Source organism: Polyodon spathula, chromosome 3 (genome assembly GCF_017654505.1).
Source record: "Polyodon spathula isolate WHYD16114869_AA chromosome 3, ASM1765450v1, whole genome shotgun sequence".
NCBI classification, from domain to species: Eukaryota; Metazoa; Chordata; class Actinopteri; order Acipenseriformes; family Polyodontidae; genus Polyodon; species Polyodon spathula.
The window spans coordinates 79,622,874-79,646,479 of NC_054536.1; the positions used below are offsets into that span (position 1 = coordinate 79,622,874).

At 39.8% G+C, this 23,606-nt stretch overlaps 1 protein-coding gene across 2 annotated transcripts; it reads left to right on the top strand.

The window, feature by feature from the left end:
- The first annotated feature begins 1,343 nt into the window (after window positions 1-1,343).
- On the top strand, window positions 1,344-21,728 carry LOC121313455 (nucleolar transcription factor 1-A-like). Of its 2 annotated transcripts, none has more exons than XM_041245995.1 (20): window positions 1,344-2,268; window positions 7,772-7,888; window positions 8,760-8,941; window positions 9,304-9,387; window positions 9,860-10,015; window positions 10,418-10,482; window positions 10,658-10,778; window positions 11,164-11,274; window positions 11,776-11,903; window positions 12,514-12,655; window positions 13,357-13,398; window positions 13,600-13,713; window positions 13,926-14,096; window positions 14,353-14,463; window positions 15,047-15,132; window positions 15,658-15,847; window positions 18,678-18,725; window positions 19,577-19,714; window positions 19,819-19,926; window positions 21,129-21,728. In XM_041245995.1, the coding sequence occupies exons 1-20, from the start codon at window positions 2,193-2,195 to the stop codon at window positions 21,237-21,239; spliced, it is 2,301 nt and encodes a 766-aa protein (XP_041101929.1). In that variant the 5' UTR covers window positions 1,344-2,192; the 3' UTR covers window positions 21,240-21,728. The 2 variants fall into 2 exon arrangements, with proteins under 2 accessions (XP_041101929.1, XP_041101930.1); XM_041245996.1 differs by lacking the exon at window positions 1,344-2,268 and adding an exon at window positions 2,552-2,754.
- The last annotated feature ends 1,878 nt before the right edge of the window (window positions 21,729-23,606 follow it).

The window sequence follows — 23,606 nt, forward strand, 5'->3', positions numbered from 1 at the left end:
CCCATGCTGGCTCGGGAGTGGTGAAGACGAACGTGCGCTGTCCTCTGAAGCGTGTGCCATTATCAACAGCTTCTTTTCACGCTGCAGGCCCAACATGCAGCCATCTCGGAGCTACAGCATCGGAAAACAAGCAAGGGAAGCCTGCAGATACCCGGCCAGCCTACAGGGGTTGCTGGGCAACGCTCGGCCAATTGTGCGCCACCCCTTGGGAGCTCTCGTCCATGGTTGGCAGTGGAATAGCCTGGACTCGAACCGGTGACGTCCAGGCTATAAGGCACATCCTGTGCTCCACACAGAGCGCTTTGGCGGATGCGCCACTCTGGGAATATTTCTAATACATATCACACCTTTCACACAGAGTAAACAGGACCTTTGCTATCCAGGGTTTTCCCCTACTTCAGATTATAAATTCAACAAAGATCAAATTTGATAATTTTGCTAATTGCTGTAAGAGATGACAGTTAATGGATATATAGCAAGTCGAGGATAGGGTCAGATCTCATATGAGTGTTGATAATGTGAAAGTGCTACGGGGGGGGGGGTGACTTTGTGAAAGAAACGACTTTACAATTCATTACCACCAGATGGCAGTATGGAGTTATAGTTGGCAGACCCTGATGGCTAAGTGGTTATGTAGAAAAGTCTAGTATTCAAACCTTATTTCCTATCTGATGTTTAAATGAGGCTGTGTGGAAGTGTTTAAGGAAAATATGCTGAATAGTTCATGTATGGAGACACAGTTCAGTTCAGAATACACTTAGCAGTAGTGCATAATAATAGACACATACAAAACCATGGCCTTTGAGAAATGTAGGACATTTTATTGTTATTTTTTCAATGCCTTAAATATCTTAGTAGTTGACTGATGTTGTAACTGCCACGTTTTCATGTCACATCAAAATTTGGAAAAACAAATTCTAAATAACTAAGTTAAAGCTTTGCAATATGGTTCATGAAAACATGTATTATCCTTTAAAAAAAAAAAAAATTAATCTGGTTCTGTGTCTTAATATTCTACAGAATGATACATCAACAATTTGTGCAGCTGTCCTGGAAACTATTTTGCAATGGTGCATTTTCCCATTACAGAACATCACCCCACAAATACATGTCCGGGATTTCAGTTGCACAAGATTGTAAAGATTGCACGTGTTTCTAATTAGGTGTCCAGTCACTCCACTGAACACCACACATGCACAAGACACATGGTGGTGGATTACAGTAGAGGGTTTCAACCCTGGTCCTGGGGATCCAGGTTGTGTCTGCTGGTTTTCATTCCAACTGAGCTCTCAGTTACTTAACCAGACTCTTAATTGAACAGATAATTTGCTTAATTAGACATTTCTAATTATTTCCAGCTCTTAAACAGTTACAGATTTCAGACTAGGGTTGAACACCACTGGATTACTGTATCTATCTGTCCTGGCTCCTCATTTCTCCACAACCATTGGACAGTTTCCGCTAGCAAAAATCCTTCGGCAACAGGACAATAAAACATGCAAATTCACTTTGTAAGAAGACTCAAGTCACACAAGGGTCACAGACAAGCCTCTATTGTAAACCTGGTGTGTGACAGACAAAGTCATGCCTGATTTGTTATTAAATGAACACGCTGAAAGACACACCAGACTAAACAAACAATTGTGAACCAATAACAAGGTATGGCGGATCAACAAACGAACGTCTTAATATTGAGTAACGTTTTTTAAAGACGTAGTAATAGGCATTATACTTTGAAAATACTCAAACTCACATGCAACTTCAGTTCAATTTGCACTGCCTGATAGATTTCTATTATTAACCTACAACCACCCGACTGCTACAACAACCACCAACAAAAACACGCCGAGTAGAAACCAGACTTCAACGGGAGAGGAAATAAAAGCTTCCGGACACACACAAAACAAACTGGCCTTCTGATTAATTAGAGCTCAGTGTGTTGAAACTGCAACTTTCATTATCAGCAGACATCCGCATTAGGTTCAGATGCAATAACACAAATAAAAAAATAAAATATAATATAATAAATCACTGCACATGAAAGTTAAACCAACTATGTATTTGTATCCGTGTGTTATTGTTGTCTTGCGGTTGTGGGCACCTAGGTATCCAGCTTGATCGAAAAATGTACAATAAAATAACCCTAAATAGTACTGTCGCCCCCATAAGAAGTGCAGAGTTACAGCGGGAGCATGTCGGATACGGCACTGGAAGGAGTGCGCATCCCGGGGGCGCAAGGATGCCTGAACTCCCAAGCCGACGATGTAGGTGGGTATAAGCATTTTCATGCCTCGGGTTGCGTTGAACACACCACAAGTGTCTCATGTAAGAATAAATTCATAAAACTCCCTATTAATAAAGCTGGCTTTTGGTATAGCTTGTATATTGTTTTATGTATATAATTGTGCAAATTACATGATAGCATAATGTGTGTCTTTGCTTGCTAATGTAACTGGTTATTAAATGTATCATGAAAAATAAAAATAAATGTTTATCAGATACATCAGTCACCTGAAATATCCACAGCCTTTACATTTGTCCCAAGTTTTTCTCGCTTGTTTTCCTCCGGAGTTCCTCCCCCTGCGGCGCTGGGCGGAGTTTCATACCGGACTAGACGCTCCTGTTGTCGGATCCGTTTCGTCCTGACTCCCCGGGGTTTACAGCCGAAAAAAATATCCAAGAAAAGCAAAAATTACAATATCACGACTCGTTTTTTTAATCGAACGATTGGTCATTTCTATACAGTCGGCAAAGGTAAGTAATTTTTCGTATTTTGACTGCGTTTGCAAGCGATTTTTGTTGTTTTCTTCCCGACTCTTTGTGGCATTCATGGCGGCGCTGCAGTGAGGGATTTGGGGCGAGGGCTTTCAGAGCCGCCCGCTCTATTTTTTTTCAAACCCAGCCACTCCAATTATTAATAAAGCTGTAATTGAATTTAATTACATTTGCACATTTTAAACATATTTTCATGCATTATATCGCGCTTGCCCGGAAAAAAATATATATATATATATATATATATTATATATATATATATATTATATATATATATATATATATATATTATATATATATATTATTTTATTTAAAAAAACATTTATTTTACGTGTGAAGCAGAAGCAGTGTGTTTATTTTCTGGCGGGTGCACTCCGTTAGCAGTTTAGTTTGACAATTTTTAAAAGAAAAACAAAACCCAGAAAACCGCCTCTTTTCTCCGAGCCCCGTTGCTTATTTCAGCGGAAGCTGTTTGGTGACTCCTGCCGGACCGCAGACGCCATTACGCGGGTAGCATACACACTGCGGGTCGGTGTCTCAACAAAATCATAAAATAGCTTAAAATGTAACTTTTTTTCAAATCACCAAAAGGTCACGTACATTGTGGTGTTATAGAAACGGATAAATTGATATTTCTGTGTAGGTAGTGAGTTCTAGACATTTTATGGAGCTTTAATAAATATGCATTCGGCAACACTAGATGTTGGTGTTTTGACCTTGCATGCGGGCTGGGATGACTCTTTGACCGGGGAAGAACTGTGACTTGTGTGCAGCTGCGCCACCGCTGAGGAGACTGACTGAGACAGGCGCTCGGCTGCTAGTGGAGTGGAGTGGAGGGGAGGGGAGGGGAGGGGTGATTCCGCGGCTCACACTGCAATAATGTATCCCCCCAGTTAAACTGCACAGTACTGCCGCTAGTAATGCAAACCGGTAAACTAGATGCACAGTGTATTCGGGTTTTAGATTAATGTTTTCAGTTTGACTTGTCGAACACTTACCGCATCCTTTAGATTTGCCAGGTCAAAATGTTTAAATTGTTAGGAATATTGTTAATATTTTTTAGTTTGTGATTACATCAAGTATTATTATTATTATTATTATTATTATTATTATTATTATTATTATTATTATTATTATAATTATTATTATTATTATTTAGCCGTAGTTCCTTTAAAAAGGAAAAAGGCAATTTTGCTTTACTGCCTTCTTATCATATTATATTTCGAGTTCTGTAATTAATTATCCCATGTACAATGATTTAGATTCCTGCAGTAAAAAGCATTTATTTCACTAGTAGAATCATCAGACTATACTACTAGTTCAGAGCAAACTTGATGATAAATATTTTCTTCATTTTCCATCAGTAGATACTGCCGAACGATGCTTTCGACTAGGGGAGACAGTAGGTGGTATATGTTAATAGGCTGAATTCAGTTGCGCTGCAGCGTTCTTGAAACAGTTGGTAATCCCAGCAACATTCTGTTTCTGCCTGATGAAGGCAGTAAAGCCCCTTTCACTCTGGCACTCTTACCCGGGTCACATCGTGTGAAACCACATACCTGGGTCGCACTACCCCACCACAGGATGTGGGTCCACATGCTTTGACCCTGGTTAAGCAAGTAAGCCAAACTGCCCCTGCATGAAGGAACATTTCTGTTTAACCTTATTTTGTCTTTTGACATGTTTACCAGTATTACCATTGTCTGTTCATCCAGGAATGCTTATAGGATACTGTAACCATTCCAGATCAACTTGCAAAAGTGTAACCAGAAAAATAATTCTACTGGTGCCAATAGACATGTTTAATTTGTTTTTTTATTCCTTAGCGATCATAGATGATGATAGTTTCTCATTGGGTCTGGACTACTCGAATGACCCACCCAGATTCATCCACATACACATGAGAGAAGGTTTGTGTCATGTGGGAAAGTGCTAGCAAACATGTCGCAGCTCACTTTTACACAGCTATCAATTAAATCTTTGTTCGGCAAGTCAAAAAGCTACGTGGCAATTAATAGACTCTACATTGTAAAATAATGTTTCGTGTTCGCAAGCCTCTTGATTTTGTCGCGAAGGTTAAGCTTTGCTAGTTTATAAACACATTTTGTTGACTTTAAAAAAAGTCATGCTTTGGTTAGATACATATAATCAGGATTTATGTTAAAACCAAACCAAAAAGCAAGTTGTTGCAGCTAATGTAAATCTAATGGATTAATACAAAGCTGGATTTACAAGCTATTGTTTCATTAATATGTCAAGCTTTGGGCTATTCTGTCTGCATTCTTTGGTTTCTTAATATTGTTGCGTTTCACACGTGGCAGAAAACAGAGAGACGCTGATTGCTTGTTCAAATCCTTTGTCTTTATCTATTTCACTGGACGCTCTGTCTAAACCCAGACCAGAGACCCCCCAGCTCTGATGGCAACACATTCATATTCACATACATAAACACAGTAACCATGGCAACCAGCACAACAACAGCCAGAACAGTCAAGAGCAGAGCATGATGCATGTAGGGATAGTTCAGAGTGCCAGCTCTTTTCTACCCATCTCACCAGTCGTGATGTTTGAAGAGGCAGGACCTACTAATCTGAGGCAAAGCAGAGACACATACTTGAGGCTAGCATTCTCCTGTAATACAAGAACTGGTACCAACTAAGCACTAGTTACACACAATCATAATAATAAAACAACCTTTATTTATAAATGTTAGAGAATAAGAAAATTAAAAACAATTAAAGCAAAAAGAGACAAATAACATAATGGAGATATATGTAAAGTAAATACGTTTGAGATAATTAATGAATAGAATAAAGATTACAAAAAATAGATGTGTATTAAGAAACTAAGACAATGGTTAATATATAATGCAGTTCTTTCTCAGGGGAGTAGCGGTTATGAATCCGGGGGGGGGGCTGCTTTACCTCCTGGATCATATTAGTGATTTGAGGGGTTGTTGATTGCCTGGGAGATGTACTTTTTACTCAGGATCAACAATCTCTCGTTCACGGTTAGGAGTCCAGTCATGTGATGCAGGTACTCTGTGCTGGTATACCTGGGCACTCTGCCACTCGGATTGTAAGGTTTTGAATAATTTGCAATTTTCTCTTCTGATAGAGGCTGACATTCAGCCAGGCTGGCGCAGCGTATTCAAACAGCGGTATAATATGTCTCTTGAAGACTTTCAGTACTGTGTTTGGCGAGGCACCATTCTTTCTCCCACTTTTAGATAAAGTCTTTTCCTGGCCCAGGTTTCAGTGTCATCTATGTGTTTTGTCCAAGTCGTTGGAACGTCACCCCCAAAAATTTGGCAATTGGCTCTAGTTTCAAATCATCGCCATATAGCTGTAATTTAACTGGTTGTTCCAATAAATGTTCTTTTTTTCCTTTCTGAAGAGCACACATTGAGTTTTTAGTGGGTTTAATTTGACACTCCAGATTGGCCCAATCTTCCAGGGCATTTATACAGACCTGAAGTCATTTTGCCTCAATTTGTGGTCTTTTTGGAAGATGTCTGGTAGGCGAGGTCATCAGTAAACTGGGAAACCCATACCTCCTGTGCCCCTGGATAGTAAATATCACTGATGTAGAGGAGGGCAGCAATGGGCTGAGCACTGAGCCTTGTGGTACTCTCTTCAGGGAGGGAAGTCATGTGAAAACGATGACCCACCACTTTGATGGGCCAGTTATTCGAGCTATGGATAATTCTAAAGGAGTTATGGCACCTTGTCCCACGAGTGCGAACCCCATGTAGTCTGCTTGATATGATAGATTACCCTCGGGTGATGTTCAGGAAGCCAACATTTTGAATGCATCCTTTGCCGTTACCAGACTCAAAATAATGTGCCACCTTGCTGTTTGTTGTAGGAAATGCGATGGATATCTCGGAAGTGGGTAATCTAGTAGTCTGTCTGACATGTTCACCAGACGATGGGAGGCGGGGGCAGCGTTTTTGGGTCTGATAGCAAATGTAGGGAGTGGCGGGTTTGTATGAGTCAGCAAGCAGTGAATATGTTAATAATGCTACAGGACATGGTTTTATTACAGAACGATTTGGTTAGGAATAATATTTCCAGTTCCGTAGTTAAATCATTAGAAACATTTGCTCTCTGGAAATATGTAACAAACACTACATAGAAAATGTATTTTGTTAAATGGTATTTCCATATAAGCAGCTTAAAGAATAGTTTAGCCTTCTGTATGCTCAACTTTGTCAGAAAGCTATTGTTTATTGTCCATTGTGTTTACATCCCCAGATATGGCACATCTTTATTATTTGTTTATTTAGCAGATGCCTTTATCCAAGGTGACTTAGAGACTAGGGTGTGTGAACTATGCATCAGCTGCAGTCACTCGCAACAACGTCTCGCCCAAAAGACAGAGCGCAAGGAGGTTAAGTAATGTCCTCACTGAGCAGGGACGTGAACCGGGGACGTCCTGGTTACAAGCCCTTTCCTTTAACCACTGGACCACACAGCCTCCTACAACCGACACTTCTACAAATTCATATCACACTAATTCTCCATTGTGGACAGTATCTCATTGAATACCTGTAGACAAGCATATGATCATGTGATGTAACTATTTAGACATAGTTTCACAATAATAATAAAAAAATACAAATAAAAAAATCACAGAAAACAATATCATCTGTGTATTTTCAGCGGCAAATGTCTTTATTATGTGATGCTGTGCAACATGCTGGTAGATCAGTGACCTGCTTCAATGATATTGATGCCTGTGCTGCACTTTGCCTGGGAGGAGGTGTGCTTCAGAGTCTTTGACAGGGGACATGTGCAACCAGAAGTGGCAGAAAGTCTTCACCAAGATGCACTATTCAATGCAAAAATAATTCCTCTATTTTGAGGGGGTTTACCTAAAACGTTTCCCCAAAAAAGGTTTCCAAAAAAATATTAAAATTCGAAGAAATGTGGCGTGTTTCCTGGCGTATGCTGGGCTTTCCCAACTGTCCTGACAAACCTGGTTTATTTTACAGAGCTGCCCGACCTTGACTCAGTAGAGGAGGGGGAACTGTTGAGATACTTCACAAGCATGAATGGAAACAGCAGCCTCTCCAGCGTCGCCCATGCTGGGCGTATCAAGTGTGAGCCAGGTATGGCAGGGTTCCTATAGAGCTGTACCTAGCGAAACATCCACTATCTCAGTCTGCTGGCACTTTGTAAGGACATTGCCCAGCTCGAAGATCAGGCTTTATTGTTGTAGCACAAGGGATTCAGATGTGATTAAGATGTTAAGAAAACACATTAGAAATGTTGTCATAATGGAGCAATTAAAAGGATACTGAAACTATACTTGTGTAGTTTCCCACATGGCTTAAAAAAAAAAAAATCTATAACTTTTAATTGTATTGTGTTACGTTGTACACTTCAAAAAGGAATTAAACTGGCATTTCTATACATATCAGTTTAATTCCTTCAGAATAATGTTGTTATTAGCTAAAATGAACAGCTTAAGTTGGATCAATCCTTACCATACCAAACCTTAATGCCCAAATGAACAACATTGAAAAAGTTTGCTTGAAAATTTGATGAGCGTACATACTAAAGTGTTTTGTCACATTCACTGAATGTGGTGAATTTCTTAAACAAGTCTTCTCCCTTTTTATCCATTGAAGTGGGTGCAGGACAGTCCAGTAAAAGGCAAGTGCCTGCTTCCTGCTCGCTCTGACTTTACTTTGGGTGGCTGGAAGGATAGTCGATCATGATATTGTCTAATTTGTTTGGTCTTAATCATTCATTGTATTGAAGAATTGTTGATAATTGTGTTATTTGTCAGTAATAACATTTCTAACAGTCGTCTAAGCTAAAAAGCATCGGCAGCACTTAACTCAGATCCTGTTGCGAGCAGTTAGTCTATAAAGAGATGAAACTGGGCATCATTAATTTAGCCAGCAACCCCCCCCACCTTCCCGATAATTTCAGATAATAGTGATTATTGCTCAACCCTAAACCTGTGTTTGACAGGTTTGGAAGAGTGGAGTAAGGAGGACTGTCTGACCCTCTTAGACCGGATCCGCACCCTGCTGCCTAACGTGGATGCCATGAAGTACAAGACCACCGAGTCACACTTCGACTGGGAGAAGGTCTGCTTCGGGCCCTTCACTGGGGACATGTGCAAGCAGAAATGGCAGAAGGTCTCTTCCGAGGTGAGCCAAGGGAGGTGGAGGTGCAGGTGGGGATGTTGATGGGGGCGGTGTGGAAGCTTTTGATAATTCAAGTCCCTGAGTAACTACATCTGTGTGTGTGTTTGGTTTTGTTGTTTTTTCTGAAAAAAAAAAATGCATTGCTCTGTGTACCATGGCACCAAATATTATTCTATTTCCGTAATATTTATCTTCCGTACAGTAGTTGTTGAAGTTAGTGTTGTGCAATAGTGAAAAAAAATGGAATTGAACAGAAGTGTTGCCAGTAAAGCAGTACCTGACTCTAATTATAACGGTAAGTTTTGAAACAATCAGAGAACATAAATAAGCAAGTGTATTCATTGCTTATCTGTCTGTCTCCTCAGGTGAGGAAGTACCGAACCATGACCGAACTCCTTATCGACGCCATGGAGTATGTGAAGAACCCCTATAAAGGCAAGAAGCTCAAGGTACTGTCTCCATAGCTTTAGAAACTGCACGAAGCTCAAGGTACTGTCTCCATAACTTTAGAAACTGCAGGAAGCTCAGGCATTATGAGTGCTTAGAAGTAGGAATACGACTTCATTATTTATCAATTTTTGTGTCACTAGGAGTTTGTTTGGGATTTAGACAGCGTTGGATTTTCCAAGAAGTTGCTTTTCAGTGTAGACAAGCAAATAAATTTGTGGTTTTTAAATTGTAAACTGTTCTGAGAGAACCTGGCTTTTTTCTTTGTAGTTATGAGACAAATATACTCTACTAAAAAAATAAAAAAGGAGCAAACATTTAATATAGCAACAAAAAACAAAAAAAACACACAGTCAAAAGTTGTTGAGACAATCGCCAGGTAGGCCTTTTATGTCTTTTATGTCAAGAAGACCTAGTTGTATGGTGTTCCTGTTCAGTTTATTGAAGCCATCTCTGCTGCTGGTTATTGTTCAGACCCATCCAGACTTCCCCAAGAAGCCTCTGACGCCGTACTTTCGGTTTTTCATGGAGAAACGAGCAAAGTATGCAAAGATCCATCCAGAGATGAGCAACCTGGACCTCACCAAGATCCTGTCCAAGAAGTACAAGGAGCTGCCTGAGAAGAAGAAGGTGAGCGCAGCAGCAGCAGCAGCAGCAGCAGCAGCAGCAGCAGAGCAGCAGCAGCAGAGTTAGAGCTGAAGGCAGGCTGTGTGCAGGGGGATTTCACCTGAAAATGGTGTCAAGAAATGTAATTATTAACCAAGGAAAACCCTTTATTAATGTTGTGTAGCCATTGTAAATCTTGGATACTTTCTTAAACAGTCATTTTATTAATGAGAAGTTGGATTCAAAAACTGTTTGTTTAAAAATAAATAAATAAATAAAACAAAATTATCAGAACCCCTACTTAAGATTTAAACAAGCATTGTTTTCCTGTTCACATATACAGCACTTGCAGACAAAAAAAGAGAGGCACAACTGGAAGTGGAAAATCATGATTTTAGTCACTGTATGTTTGTTCTCTCCTCGCAGTTGAAGTACATTCAGGAGTTTCAGAGGGAGAAGGAGTCATTTGAAAAGAACATGGCCAGATTCAAGTAAGACCAACATTTTGGTGTGGACATCACTATAGTTGTAATTAAAACCTTGTGTAGTGCAGTCCTGTGGTCGTGCTGGCAAACGTTTTCATGGTACTGACGGCTCTGGCGTCCGGGGTGTGTGTTCCTAACAGTTGTTTTTTTGTGTTTGTTTCCTAATGTTTTTTCCTTTCAGGGATACTTACCCTGATCTGATTGAGGAGAGGAAGACGTCTGATGTCCCGGAGAAGCCCAAGACACCACAGCAGCTCTGGTACAACCATGAGAAGAAGACCTACCTGAAGCTGCACCCCGATGTAAGGCCAACGGCATTATAGAGGGGGTCGCCAGGGCTTTAATCTACTTTAATCCATTCTAGCTTTTCTGAAATGAAACTAGCACCATTTAAATATTATATCACACCCCAGTGTAAAAGACTTTTCAGTAAGACCAATACAGTTGCTTGGTTTCATAGAACTAAACCAGGGAGTGTGGTTCTGTATATCTTGTGCCGACTGTATTCATACAGAAAAAATGGTTTGCTGAAAGGGGTCTGAGAGACCTGTATTGATGTACAGTAGTAACCACTCTGGCGTCAGAAGCACATGTTTTCTTGTACCGGCTCTTGTAACTGTTTTAGTGTACAGAACATGGTTGAATGGTGCACTGTAAATCTGAGATGCTTGTTGTTTGCCTACTCAGGTAAGCCCGAAGGAGCTGAAGGACGCTCTGAGGCGGCAGTGGTCTCAGCTCTCCGATAAGAAGCGACTCAAGTGGATCAGCAAGGCGCTGGAGCTGCAGAAGGACTTTGAGGTCAGTACCTGGGGAGATGTGTGGGGGAGTGGGGGATTATAATTGAGCTTGATTCAAAATTACTTTTTGTACATTCAAATTGTCAAAATATGTTTCAGAGAAGCTACTTAGAATCAACAGACCTCCATTATTTTAGTATGATTGCAATACAAGATTTGTATATTGGTTTCGGCTTTTTAGTTCATGGTCATATATTACAAGAAAACTATATATAAGTACTGATTTATCCAATTAAAATATTAGACAAAATTGAGTTTAAACCTCAACGGATCCATTACACTACACAGCCTGCCATGGGTAGTACATGACTAGATTTGCAGGAAAGAAGTGATACCCCCAGAACATGAGTTTGTGCATGAATTCATCCAGTAATAACTGTTCCAAGGGCATGCATTCTATGGATAGCATCTGTTGCATAAATAATAGCTGGCTGATCCTAGGGCAGGCAAATAGACAGTGTGCAGGTACTCGGCTTCATGTGTGCTTGTGTTGTTGTTCCAGGCGACTATGAGGGAGTACCACGAGGCTCACCCCGAGACCAACCAGGACGAGCACGTCAAGTCTGTCCTGACCAAGGCAGAGCGGCAGCTCAAAGACAAGTTTGACGGCCGGCCAACTAAACCTCCTCCGTACGACACTCCCCTTACTGTCTATATTATCTAACAGAGGGGTTCTGGGCTCGTTGAAGGGCCCCCAAGCATTGCTCTCCAGAAGTACTCAGTGGAGCCCATAAGTATCGATTGGTAATCCGTAATTTAGCTCTGTCAGTGCACTGCTACTAGTTAAGTACACAAGCCATTAACTGTTAAATTACAAAATATATTTACATTAGTCAGTAATAAAATTTAAAGAAAATGCTTCATCCGAAGCACCAACACCCATTCAGTGTATCTTTCATACAAATTCATTATGAGCTTCTTGTCATTGCATGCATAAGGATTTAGCACAAGTCTGGATATGTTTTGTCACTCTACCTTGTCTTCTTTTGACTAACCTCTTCATCAAATCAATCCAGCAATGCTCGATTGGATTCAGAACTGGGAATAGATAGACTGGGCTATGGGGATGGGAGGGGATAACAACATATGAATGAATTAAGAGTGGGATACTTATGGGAACACTCAATTGATTTACTCACTGCAACTTGTCCTGAAATCCACAAGCTCTAATAAGGTAATGAAACCAGGCTGTGTGAAAGATTGTTTGTAGTAGTTTGTTCCTTTCCTCCCTCCCTCGTAGGAATGGGTACTCCTTGTACTGTGCTGAGCTCATGATCACAATGAAAGATGTCCCCAGCACGGAGCGCATGGTGCTCTGCAGCAAGCAATGGAAGATCATGACTCAGAAAGAGAAGGACATGTTCCAGAAGCGGTGTGAGCAGGTGAGAAAAATAAAGCATGCATTCCTTGTAGAAAAATCTAATCGCAATGATTTCCCCCAAATTGATTCTGCCCTCCATGAAGTCCAATATTTCTTGTTCGCTGTCCAACTTCCTCATGCAAGAGGTTCAGAATGAAAGGAATGGGCCCCTGTTGGGTTCTGCACCACCACACTGCTGGGAAGCTCTCATGTCTTTGCACTAACAATGTTAATTTATTGGATTTGATGCTTGACACAATCAATTTTGTGGTATGCATTTCTTAAGAACAAAAATTAAAAGGTAGTTGCATTCCTTCAGAAGCAGATTTCTATATTATTGGTGGAATGCTGCTGTTTTCTGTGGTGGGTGCAGTTTGAGAAATGTGATGTTGCAGCTATAGCATCAACATTGAGACCAAAGATACTAGGCAGCAGTAAGGGGAAAGCATGTTTCCTGCTGGAGTTATTCTGTCTTAGAGTTTTATATGCTGGCATTTAACATAATGTTTGGTTTACGGTACATAAAATCTGTTAAATGTTTTTAGCAATTTTCAACTTGGCTTGCACTTCATATTAGTGATTATTTAAGCTCACTGTAGTCTCCCTCAGTATTGATGTTATGAAAGATACTTCCGACCGTAGAAGTCAATCACACTTTGGACGTATCGCAGAGTCTGTCTAGGCACTAGGACTCTGATAGTAATATCTTTCTTTTCATTTCAGAAAAAGAAACAGTATGAAATCGACCTGCAGAGATTCCTGGAGGTATGGGCATTGTTGTGTTTAGTGTCTGGATCAGTCATATTGCATGGATACAGTATGCGTGTGAGAGTGTGATTGTTTGAGGCCTGTATTCTGGAGAAAGATCCTACCGGTTAGCTGCTGTGAGGTTTGTGTGTTTCTCCAATTCCCTATTTCTATTGGGCTTCTTTGCTAGTAACTCTCTTTTCCCTGTCCTGTGCTCAGAGCCTGCCAGAGGAGGAGAGGGACCGGGTGCTGACGGAAGAAAAGCTGGGGGGCTCCAGAATGTTGCTTGGAAACTCTGCCAGCCCCCTGCGAGGCAAATCCACAACTACCAAGGTCAGCGCTCCTTATTTATTGTAACTCAAACAATTGGATTGTGCAATGTTTATGATCTCGTACACCAAAAACAACCCCTGTAATAGCCTCAGGAATCATATCCCACAGCGCCAGGAATGTATTTCTTCCACTTTTGGCATGGTATGGGCATTCATTAACACAAGTACTTTATGAGCACCTCCCGCTGATAGTGAACCACTTGTCTGATTCAGATGAAGTTGAGCGATGTGGACCGGACACGTGCAGACCAGGAGCAGAGGGCGCAGAGCCTCCTGAAGGAGAAGCGTGACAGCAAGAGGAAGGTGCGCCTACCCGAGACCCCCAAGACCGCCGATGAGATGTGGCAGCAGAGCGTCATTGGGGACTACCTGGCCAAGTACCGGGTAAGGAAGCTAGGCATCAATTTAGCTGTTTAAAAAACACTGTACTGTGTCTAAACCTTTCGAAGATTTCAGGATATTTTATCACACGCTATTTCGTTTTCTGGGCTTTACATTTATTTATTTATGTCTTTATCATGGAGCCCTCCACCTATTTCAAGCCCTGCTTTTACAACCTCTTGGAACAAGAAGGGGAAGGGAGGAAGGTGCTAAAGTCTGGGTGGGCTTGGAAGGCTGAACTCTTGTTTCCCTCCCCCAGAACGATCGGAAGAAGGCTCAGTCTGCCATGGAATCTGCCTGGAAAGCCATGGAGAAGAAGGAGAAAATTCCCTGGATTAAAAAGGCAGCCGAGGACCAGAAGAGATATGAGGTAAAGAGAGGGACTGAACTTTTGTCTGGCTTTTTTTTTTTTTTTTTTTTTTTTTTTTTTTTTTTAAATATGTAAAAGATGTGCTTTCTGAGAGAAACTTAGCAGGTAAGAATACTTTCATGCTAGCTTTACCCTTAAAATGATTTTATTCCTCTGAAAATTCTCCTTTGTGTTTGTGTCAAAAAAGGGCCCACTTCAAGTAAAATAAAGTAGAGCCTTTGAAATTCTCATGTGTGCTTGTGACCAGAACCTACACAGGGTCAGGCTGGATATATGTTACAGGACACTATGCAGTGCAATTGTAAAAAAAAAAAAAAAAAAAAACAACAAAAAATATGATGCGATAATACTGTAGTCAACCCTTAACTGCTGAATACAAACATTAATTATGTCTCCATTAGAAACAGCAGAATACAACCTTGTTACATGGAACATGCAAGACTAAAAGGATTTTATGAACTGCCCTGTAAACAAAGCACAGTGTTCTAGGCAGCCTGGTTTGAGGGTCAGGGAGGGTCAGAGCTGACTCGTGGTTGAAGAACAGCAGGTTTTGTCTCACTGTTTGGTTTTGTTTCTGTTGCAGAGAGAGCTGATGGAGGTAATGACACCACTGTCGGCCCAAACCCAGAGGAAACCCAAATTCGACGGAGAGCCAAAGAAACCCCCCGTGTGAGTAAACCAAAAGGAGACACCCCCCCCCCCCCCCATTTATTTATTTATTTATTTATTCATTCTAATAATTCGGTATAAATAAAAAAAAAAAGTAGGTTAAGAAGCCAGACATTGTAATGCTGATTAAGGCATTTCTAGTTTACTTAATTTACAGATACAATCAACTTTTACACATCCATAATTTTAACACAATAATAAATACACTGATAAAGACTTCTCGTCAAAACATGAATCAGAGATTTTAAGGGTACCAGATTAAGTGCAAACTGTAAAAAATAAACAACAAGGCTGTTTTTAAAAGAGCAGATCCAATAAGGCCCAATAATTACGGTGTGGAATCCACCAATAACTTAAAATCCCATTTGTAATTTAATATCTTATATATTTACACGTCTGTACTTTAATACCGTATGTGGACGTGAATATACAATTTCATATAAATAGAAAATTTACTAGGTTGTTTGCCTTTGTCACAGAATTGAAGTGCCCTCTCGTTCGTTCTTTCTTCTCTCTCACTCTCAGGAGCGGCTACCAGATGTTCTCTCAGGAGCTGCTGACTAACGGGGAGCTGAACCACTTCAACCTGAAGGAGCGCATGGTGGAGATCGGCAAGCGCTGGCACAAACTCAACCAGAACCAGAAAGACAAGTACAAGAAGCTGGTGGAAGAGCAGCAGATAGAGTACAAGGCTGAACTTGAGGCCTGGGTCAAGGTAGGGCTAGCTGCAGCCGGTACTCTGCCTCCTGCCCATCAAGGAGTGCACTTTCCTGGCCACACTCTGTCTTCATGTCTTGTAGGGGTGTCAGAAATATATATTGACAGTAGTGAGCTCAATGCAAGTGAATGAACCTGGCATGGGGCTGTTGGAAAATAGGAAATGCAGCGCTGTCATTCCCTCACAGTCTGAGGAACACCCTGGTCATAAAAAACCAACCTTATTTCTTGTAAAATATATTATCAATGTAGTTTTTTGGGGAGTGTGTTTTAATTTCTGTTTTAATTCTTATGGCGGAGTTTTGCACCTCCATTACCTGTTTGTTTTGGTGTCCTGTTTCTGGTCTGACGTCGCCCACTGTAGCCATCACTATCACAGGTCTATTTTAATAATCTAGAAAATTGAGGATCTAAGTATTGCTGCTTAAAATGTAATATACAGTGCAGTGAAAAAATATTTGCCCCCTGTCAGATTTTCTGCATTTTTGCACATTTTTCACATTGAATTTGGTCAGACCTTTGTGGGTTGTAGTAGTATATAGAGGGAGTCTGAGAGAAAAATTGACACCAAAGTTTTGGTGTTCATTTGTTTGGTGTGCAAGGTAATCAAACATGCAATCTTCAGGTGTGAAAAAACACTGCATTCCACTGTAAGAACCTCATACTAACGGTCAAGTATGGTGGGGGTAGCGTCATGATTTGGGGATGCTTTGCTGCATCAGGACCTGGACGACTTGCCATCATTGAAGGAACCATGAGTTCTGCTCTGTATCAGAGAATTCTACAGGAGAATGTCGGGCCATCCATCCGTGAGCTGAAGCACAGCTGGGTTATGCAGCAAGACAATGATCCAAAACACACAAGCAAGTCTACATCAGAATGGTTGAAGAACAAGAAATTTAAAGTTTTGGAATGACCTAATCAAAGTCCAGACCTAAACCCCATTGAGATGTTGTGGCAGGACCTGAAACGAGCAGTTTATGCTCGAAAACCCACAAATGTCACTGAGTTGAAGCAGTTTTGCATGAAGGAGTGGGCCAAAATACTTCAACTAAGCTGTGAGAGACTGATCAATAACTACAGGAAGTGTTTGGTTGCAGTTATTGCTGCTAAAGGTGGCGTAACCAGTTATTGAGTCCAAGGGGGCGATTACTCTGTCACACCGGGGTATTGGGTGTTGCATAAGTTTCTTTAATTAAATGAAATAAGTATCAAAATGTTGTTTTATTTGTTCACTCTGGGCCCATTTGTTTGAAGATCTGATAACATTCAGTGTCAAAAATATACAAAAATGCAAGAAATCAGACGGGGCAAATACTTTTTCACGGTACTTTATCTATCTTGTAGTCGAGTCCTGCGCAAGTAATAAATAAATAAATAAATATGCAAGACCCAAAGTATTGCATATTATAAACGCGCCAGCAAGTGCAGTGTCAGAGTGCATACCTAAAAATAACACTACGCCTGTAAGAAGTTGAGGTGTGACACAGGCCCGGTTTTTGGGAATGGAACTGTATAATTCTCGCGTTTTGATTGGTCCATGTCTGTCACATGAATATGTCGTCACACGAGTGAAAAAACTTGCAGGCATTTTTAACATTAGGATCGAAAGAGAGCGAGAAATCTGCTTTATACAACCTTTCAATTTAAATATTGCGTGGTATTTTTCTGTATTAATACAACAAAACTATGGGTTATTACTTTATATTAATTATCATGTTATGCACGAATGTAAGAATTGTTTTGTTTTTTTTCCTGTAGTGGTGTACTCTTTTCTTTTAAACCGCATATATCTATAATCGTTTTCGCGATGTATTTGTAAAGTATTTTATTAGTTTATCTCTAATGTAATCACAGTTTTAAATATACTGCCCCTGTTTTCATTTACGTCCCAAATTCTGGGCCGATTTGGTTTTGCAGCTAACGTCCCAAATTCTCGGCCGCTTTGGTTTTTCGATTTACGTCGCAAATTCTGGGCCACTATAATTTTCAGATAACGTCCCAAATAATGGACTGCTCTGGTTTTTAGAGAACGTTATTTCCACAATCTCGGACATGCTCGGTGTCCGAACCGGAGTACTGCCGTGGTCGCCCTGACTTAGTCAAGCGTTTTTGTTTTATGCATGTCAACATTTTTTTTTTTTTTTTTTAAGAATTGATTTGCTCTTAACAATGACTGATATGAGCAATGGATTCAAAACGAAACCTAAGCTGTGAACATTGTCACATGATGAGGGGCTTAACTTTTTATTTCCTGCTAGGAGTACCGCCTACATACAGTTAATACGTCATTGGAAAGCCCCGGGTCTGTACTGTTAAACAAGCCCAGTGTGTCGGGAACGAGTGGAGAGTAGAAGCAAAGTACAGGATGTTTAATCACACAGTGACTTTGTATGATTATAACTTATATGATTTCTACTTTTTTTCATTCCTTTTTGTTTTCAGTAAACTCCAAATTATTAAGGAGACTCGGGGAGCTCACTCAAATAAAGTTCAGTAAAATCCAATTACGTATTTTTCTATACATATATTATTTATGTACTTATTCATAATATGTTACTCTACATTTCTACATTAACTGAAAAAAGTGAAACTAAATGTTACTGCTTTTTAACTCAATATTAATAGCCCCACTTATTAACATTTACTTCAGACAATAAAAATGCAGTGAATTGAGTTTTCACCAAAAAATCAGGTATTTCAAGTTTAGGGCGATGGTATTAAGATCTTATGAATCTTGTCAAATCAGTTTATTGTTCTTGCAGTTTCACTCTGTCCATGTATTTTCAGGAGGGAATCAAAGATGGGTTTTTGTTTTTTTCTTTCAGTCTCTTTCACCTCAAGAACGGGCCATTTACAAGGAATTCTCTGCAGTGGTAAGTAAAAATAAAAATAAATCCTAATTTTCAAAACATGGGCTTAATACGGTGCTCCCCAGTTTTAACATGGCAGCCAAAAGCCGAAGTTGAGTGTGCTGTTTGGGTTTTGAAAATGCAAAGTGATCATGTCAAAGTGGTTGTCGCTAACAAAATAATTTCATAAATCTCACCTGTCCTAGGACTCAAATGTGCAATTGCGAAACACATATTAAAGCAATTGTAATTTCATTTTAAAATATGACATGTGGTACTACACTAGGCTCAAAAAAGTGTTTTCAGTTTGCTTGAAAAGATGAGGACAATTTCACTCTCCAGATGAAATCACCCAGGAAATGCAGCAGTCTGAAAGCATGGCTTGCAAATAGATATTTCTTTAACCTTGTGTAGTACCAGATACCGTGCTTTAAAATGAAAATGCATGCTTGCTAACAGGTGTTTCTTTCAAAACTGTACATTTGAGTCTTATACAGTCAATGGATGTGCGTAGCTGTGAAAATGTATATAACTATTTTGTTAACTATAATCACGCTAATGGAGGAGGATGGTGGATAGCAGCCACCTCCACACCCACACCTCCACCCTATAGCCATTTCATATACTGTATTTCACCAGAGGGGGCCAGCTGAGAAAAGGTTCTCATTTGCACTGGTTACCTAGGATGAGAGAAATGTTGGTGCCTTTTTAGAATTAGTCAGGGTACGAGGGAATGTATTCAGGCCCTGAGTCTGATATAAAAAGGAATGTATTCCTTTCTCTCGCTGTTTTGACCTCTAATGAAAACACTGCTGTGTATGGTCACTCTTGTCTCTGTGTCTCTCTCTCTCTCTCTCTCTCTCTCACCCCTACAGAAGCGACGGAACTCCTCCAAGGCAGGCGGGCCAGCTGCCAAAGTGCTGGTGACTGGGAGGGGCAAGGCGGTAGTCGGAGCCAGAGCTCCAGGACTGGGGACTGGAGAGGGCAAGAAAGCGGTAGCATACAGGGCACAGGTAAAACCCACTCACATTGTCGGTCAGGGATTGAAATCCCAACCCATCCAGACTCCTTCACCTGGAAAACTAACGGATTGGAGTGTGCTGTTTTCTGTTGCCAGGATACGTCTGACTCGGAGGAAGAGGAAGAAGAGAAATCTAACACTTCTGATTCTGAGGAGGAAGAGGACTCAACCGGCAGCTCAGACAGCGATGAGGAGGAAGACGAGGTGTCTAGAAATTGCCCACATCATTTCATTTGTTATGTAGGAAATGTGCAAACCTAAAGAACAAACACACTGGATAGCATGCCTTAGAAATTACTGATTTAGTTTAACATGTTAGTCCAAGACTACCTCATTCCTTCAAAATTTAAGACGCCCTTGAATTTAAGATGCAGCCCAAATTTACCACCTTCAATATGAGGAAAAAATCTAACATCAAATAAATATGCATTTACAAAGATACAACCTCAGTTATGTTGTTATTGTACAAAACTGACACAAAACAGTGTTGTTGTAGATTAACCACAGAGCTCATTTATTGTGCTGCGCACTGTATAATGCTTAAGATGGCGTCTGTCGTACACATACCACCACTCACTTACGACATCACACATCCTGGCAACAGCACAAGCACGACAACACTCCATGGCATCGGGCAACATGTAACCCAGCAACCACAACAGCATTGAAGGTTGCTTGGCATGTTGAAAAATATGGGGATCTGATCAGCATTTCCGATCTATCTAAGCCAGTATTGATTGTTAGAAATGCTGAAATTGTAACTGTTTCTCTTGGAATTCTTCAGGAAGCTTGGTTTGTTTTTTCTCAGCAGTCAGTCATGTTGATGTTTGGGTACTCTGGTAGTCACGTCTTTTGTTGCTGATTTTTTAATACACGCATTACTTGATTTTAAGACACAGGCTTTTGAGAAGCAAAAAATTGTTATAAAAAAAAAAAAGAAAAAACATGTCTTAATTTTGAAGTAATACAGTAGTTCTGTGAAACATACCGTAAAAGGGCAAGTCCCTAAGATCTGAAAAATCCTTGCTTTTATGTTTGCAGTGGAATTTTTTTTTGGGGGGGGGGGGGGGGGGGGGGGGTTATTTCATTTTTGAATAAGTTGGAATAACACTACAGCAATGTTGGCAAGCAGCAGAGGGGTACAATCTAGTGTTGTAGTTTCATAGATTTCAAATTTATGAAAAATGATAAGAAATTAAGTTACTCTAAACGAGACGGCCATTGAAATAAGAAGTGAGAAGAAGGGAATTGTTTTTTTTTTTGTTTTCCTATTTAACTACACCATAACAACCCATAGCTAATTCAATTCACAAACAGTTGTGTAAAAATTGTTCTGTTCCTACTCAAACTCCTTTCTGTGATTCCCTTGATTTGTTAATCGGTGTTATCTGTACTGTTCTCTTCAGAACGATGAAGACGATGAGGAGGAAGATGATGACAATGAGGATGAAGGCGACCAATCAGAAGCCAGCAGTAGCTCATCTTCAGAGGACAGCTCAGACTCGGATTCTGATTAACCCCTGGTGTTCCGCAGAGCGCGGGGGACTGTGCAGGACACATTGGGAACCCCGCCTCCCCCCTGCCAGAGACGCTGTTACTGCCTGGCTCCCTGGGGGTGGTGGTGTTGTAACCTGACTCTCGTTGCCCTCTTTACCCTTGCCCCCTTTTTGGACTGTTAGTGTTTGGCCGCGGGCCGGCGGGGGCCCCAGGGCACGGGTTTTGAAGACTTTGTTTTCTTCAATTTCTGTTTTAAGGACACGTTTGTGTGTTTTGTTGTTTTTTTTGTTGTTTTTTTTGTATTAACTTCTTAGATGTGCTTTATGGAAACTTAAAAGAAACCAGCCATTGATGACCAGTTCTAGCTACTTCCTGTTTTTTTTTTCCCCACAAATGTTAATATTTTATGCTGGGAAATTTAAGGATGAATGAAAGACCCAAGGGGTAATTCCGGCCTATTTGGTGTGTTTGTTTTGTTAATAGTTTTAATAAAGTGCAGCCTATACCCATCTGTTTTGTCTGGCCACAGCTCCATGCACCCTTTAACATAATATAAATTCATATCAACCCTGTGGAAAGAGATTGCCATATGATCACTTAAAGCAAAGTACATGTAGGCTATAGTGCATGTTTTTATTTTACCATCTAACAGCAACTGCTTTAAAATTATATATAACAGTATACAAGCACATTGTTTTACTGTTATCTGGCCCACAAATGAAATATCAAATGCCCTTTTGAGATTGACACCCCTAGATGTAAATCCAAAGTGTTCAAATGTTAGTTTAAGTTATTTTGAAAACTGCAGTATAAAGCAAAGTCCAATTTTGGGTAGCTCTGTGAAAAGCAGAATACATCTTTCTACTTTCCATTAAAATACATTTTTATGTAATTTCTACTGATAGCTTTTTTTTATTCTTGCAGTCGTTCTGCGTAGTAACTTCTTTGGTTTTAATGCCAAGTTACGAGCAATTAGCGTTGATTTCCTCATTGGAAAAACGCTGTGATCTTTTAAGTTCTGTTTAAGAAGATTTTAAAAATGTAACGTTAAGATGTGCACAGTTCTGAATAATGGGTTTTGTTAATGGATAACGACTTTAACATAATTTGAAGCAGCTGAATAATAGCTGCTTAATTTAACCAAAAACTTAATTTGAGGTTTATTTAATAACACACACACACTTGTCAGTTGATCTCAAATCACAATTCTGCAGTTGACATGCCAGTTTGAAGGACTTACTGTGTATGGGGTCCATGTATTACATTTAGGCTGAAATAAATTAACAGATGTAAGCTTTCAGGTTGCCAATATCTCAAACATAATTTAATTTAATCTCTTGAAGCATAAAGTGTCAAAACAAAATTATAATTCTAAAATTTTATTTCACTTTGTAAGGTTGAGGTTGGCACTAACTTAGTGGGTGGACCTAAGAGAGATTTGTGACTCGGTTTAAGATTATTTAAGATTATGTGGTTTCAATCTATGACATTTGCTGTCTTTCATTCCTTTTTCAACAAATGTACCATTATACACCATATATTATAGCATTAAAACATCTGTATTGCACAGTATACAGTTGAATTAGCAGCTATAAATGGTCATGGCAAAATAAGTGAAAATATTGGCAAGTGAAAAAACAAGATTGTAGAAATGTCAAGAATGTCTCCAGATCACAGGATTTTATTAATTGAGGGGTTGTATTCTTTCTTCCCCAAAAGTTGTACATGTTTTTTTTTTTTTTTTCACACCATTAAATCAATTTTATTTTTTTTTTTTTTAGATCCTCTAATTTGTTTAGTGCCCTACAAGTCCCCTTTCTTCTGCTGCTCATGTCACTTTCCTAAATAAGATGTGAATTGTTCATTTCAAGTGGCTCTTGTTATTAGGTTATGGTAGGTGGGTGTCAACAATCTGACTGTGTTGGCAATTAAGACATTTTGTCAGTAGGGATATGCAGATGCTCTGGAAAATCAGCAATTCCCATTTAACATGTTTTAAATTGTTGGATTGAATAAAAAGTCTTAAAATGTTTATCACACAGAACAAAGCTTCCTCCGTTTGCCAGACTGCACAACTGTTGAGTGCCAATCAACAACAGAGAAAGGCAAAATGATTTAATACAGAACCTGTCCTGATCAAAATAACTGAAACAGCTGCTTTTTATCTGCGTTTACTTGTCTTTTATCTTTGATCTAAAATCATTTCACTCCCTGATTTTTCACTTTGTTTGTTTCCACAGAAACGGGTCAATGTCCAAATGTATGCAACACTTCTGCAATTAATTGTGGGATTTTAGTCCTGGTCAAGATTAAACCTTAGATGTATTTTTTTTGTCCAGTTGAAATCAATCAGTATATACACCACTGATAACTCACTAACTGATAAG

What these genes read in the sequence shown, in the direction of transcription:
- LOC121313455 (XM_041245995.1), top strand. Translation starts at nt 2,193, where the DNA reads ATGTCGGATACGGCACTGGAAGGAGTGCGCATCCCGGGGGCGCAAGGA. An exon ending in AAGAACATGGCCAGATTCAA is followed by an intron (nt 10,483 to 10,657) that starts GTAAGACCAACA and finishes TTTTCCTTTCAG; the next exon opens with GGATACTTACCCTGATCTGA. An exon ending in AGCTGCAGAAGGACTTTGAG is followed by an intron (nt 11,275 to 11,775) that starts GTCAGTACCTGG and finishes TTGTTGTTCCAG; the next exon opens with GCGACTATGAGGGAGTACCA.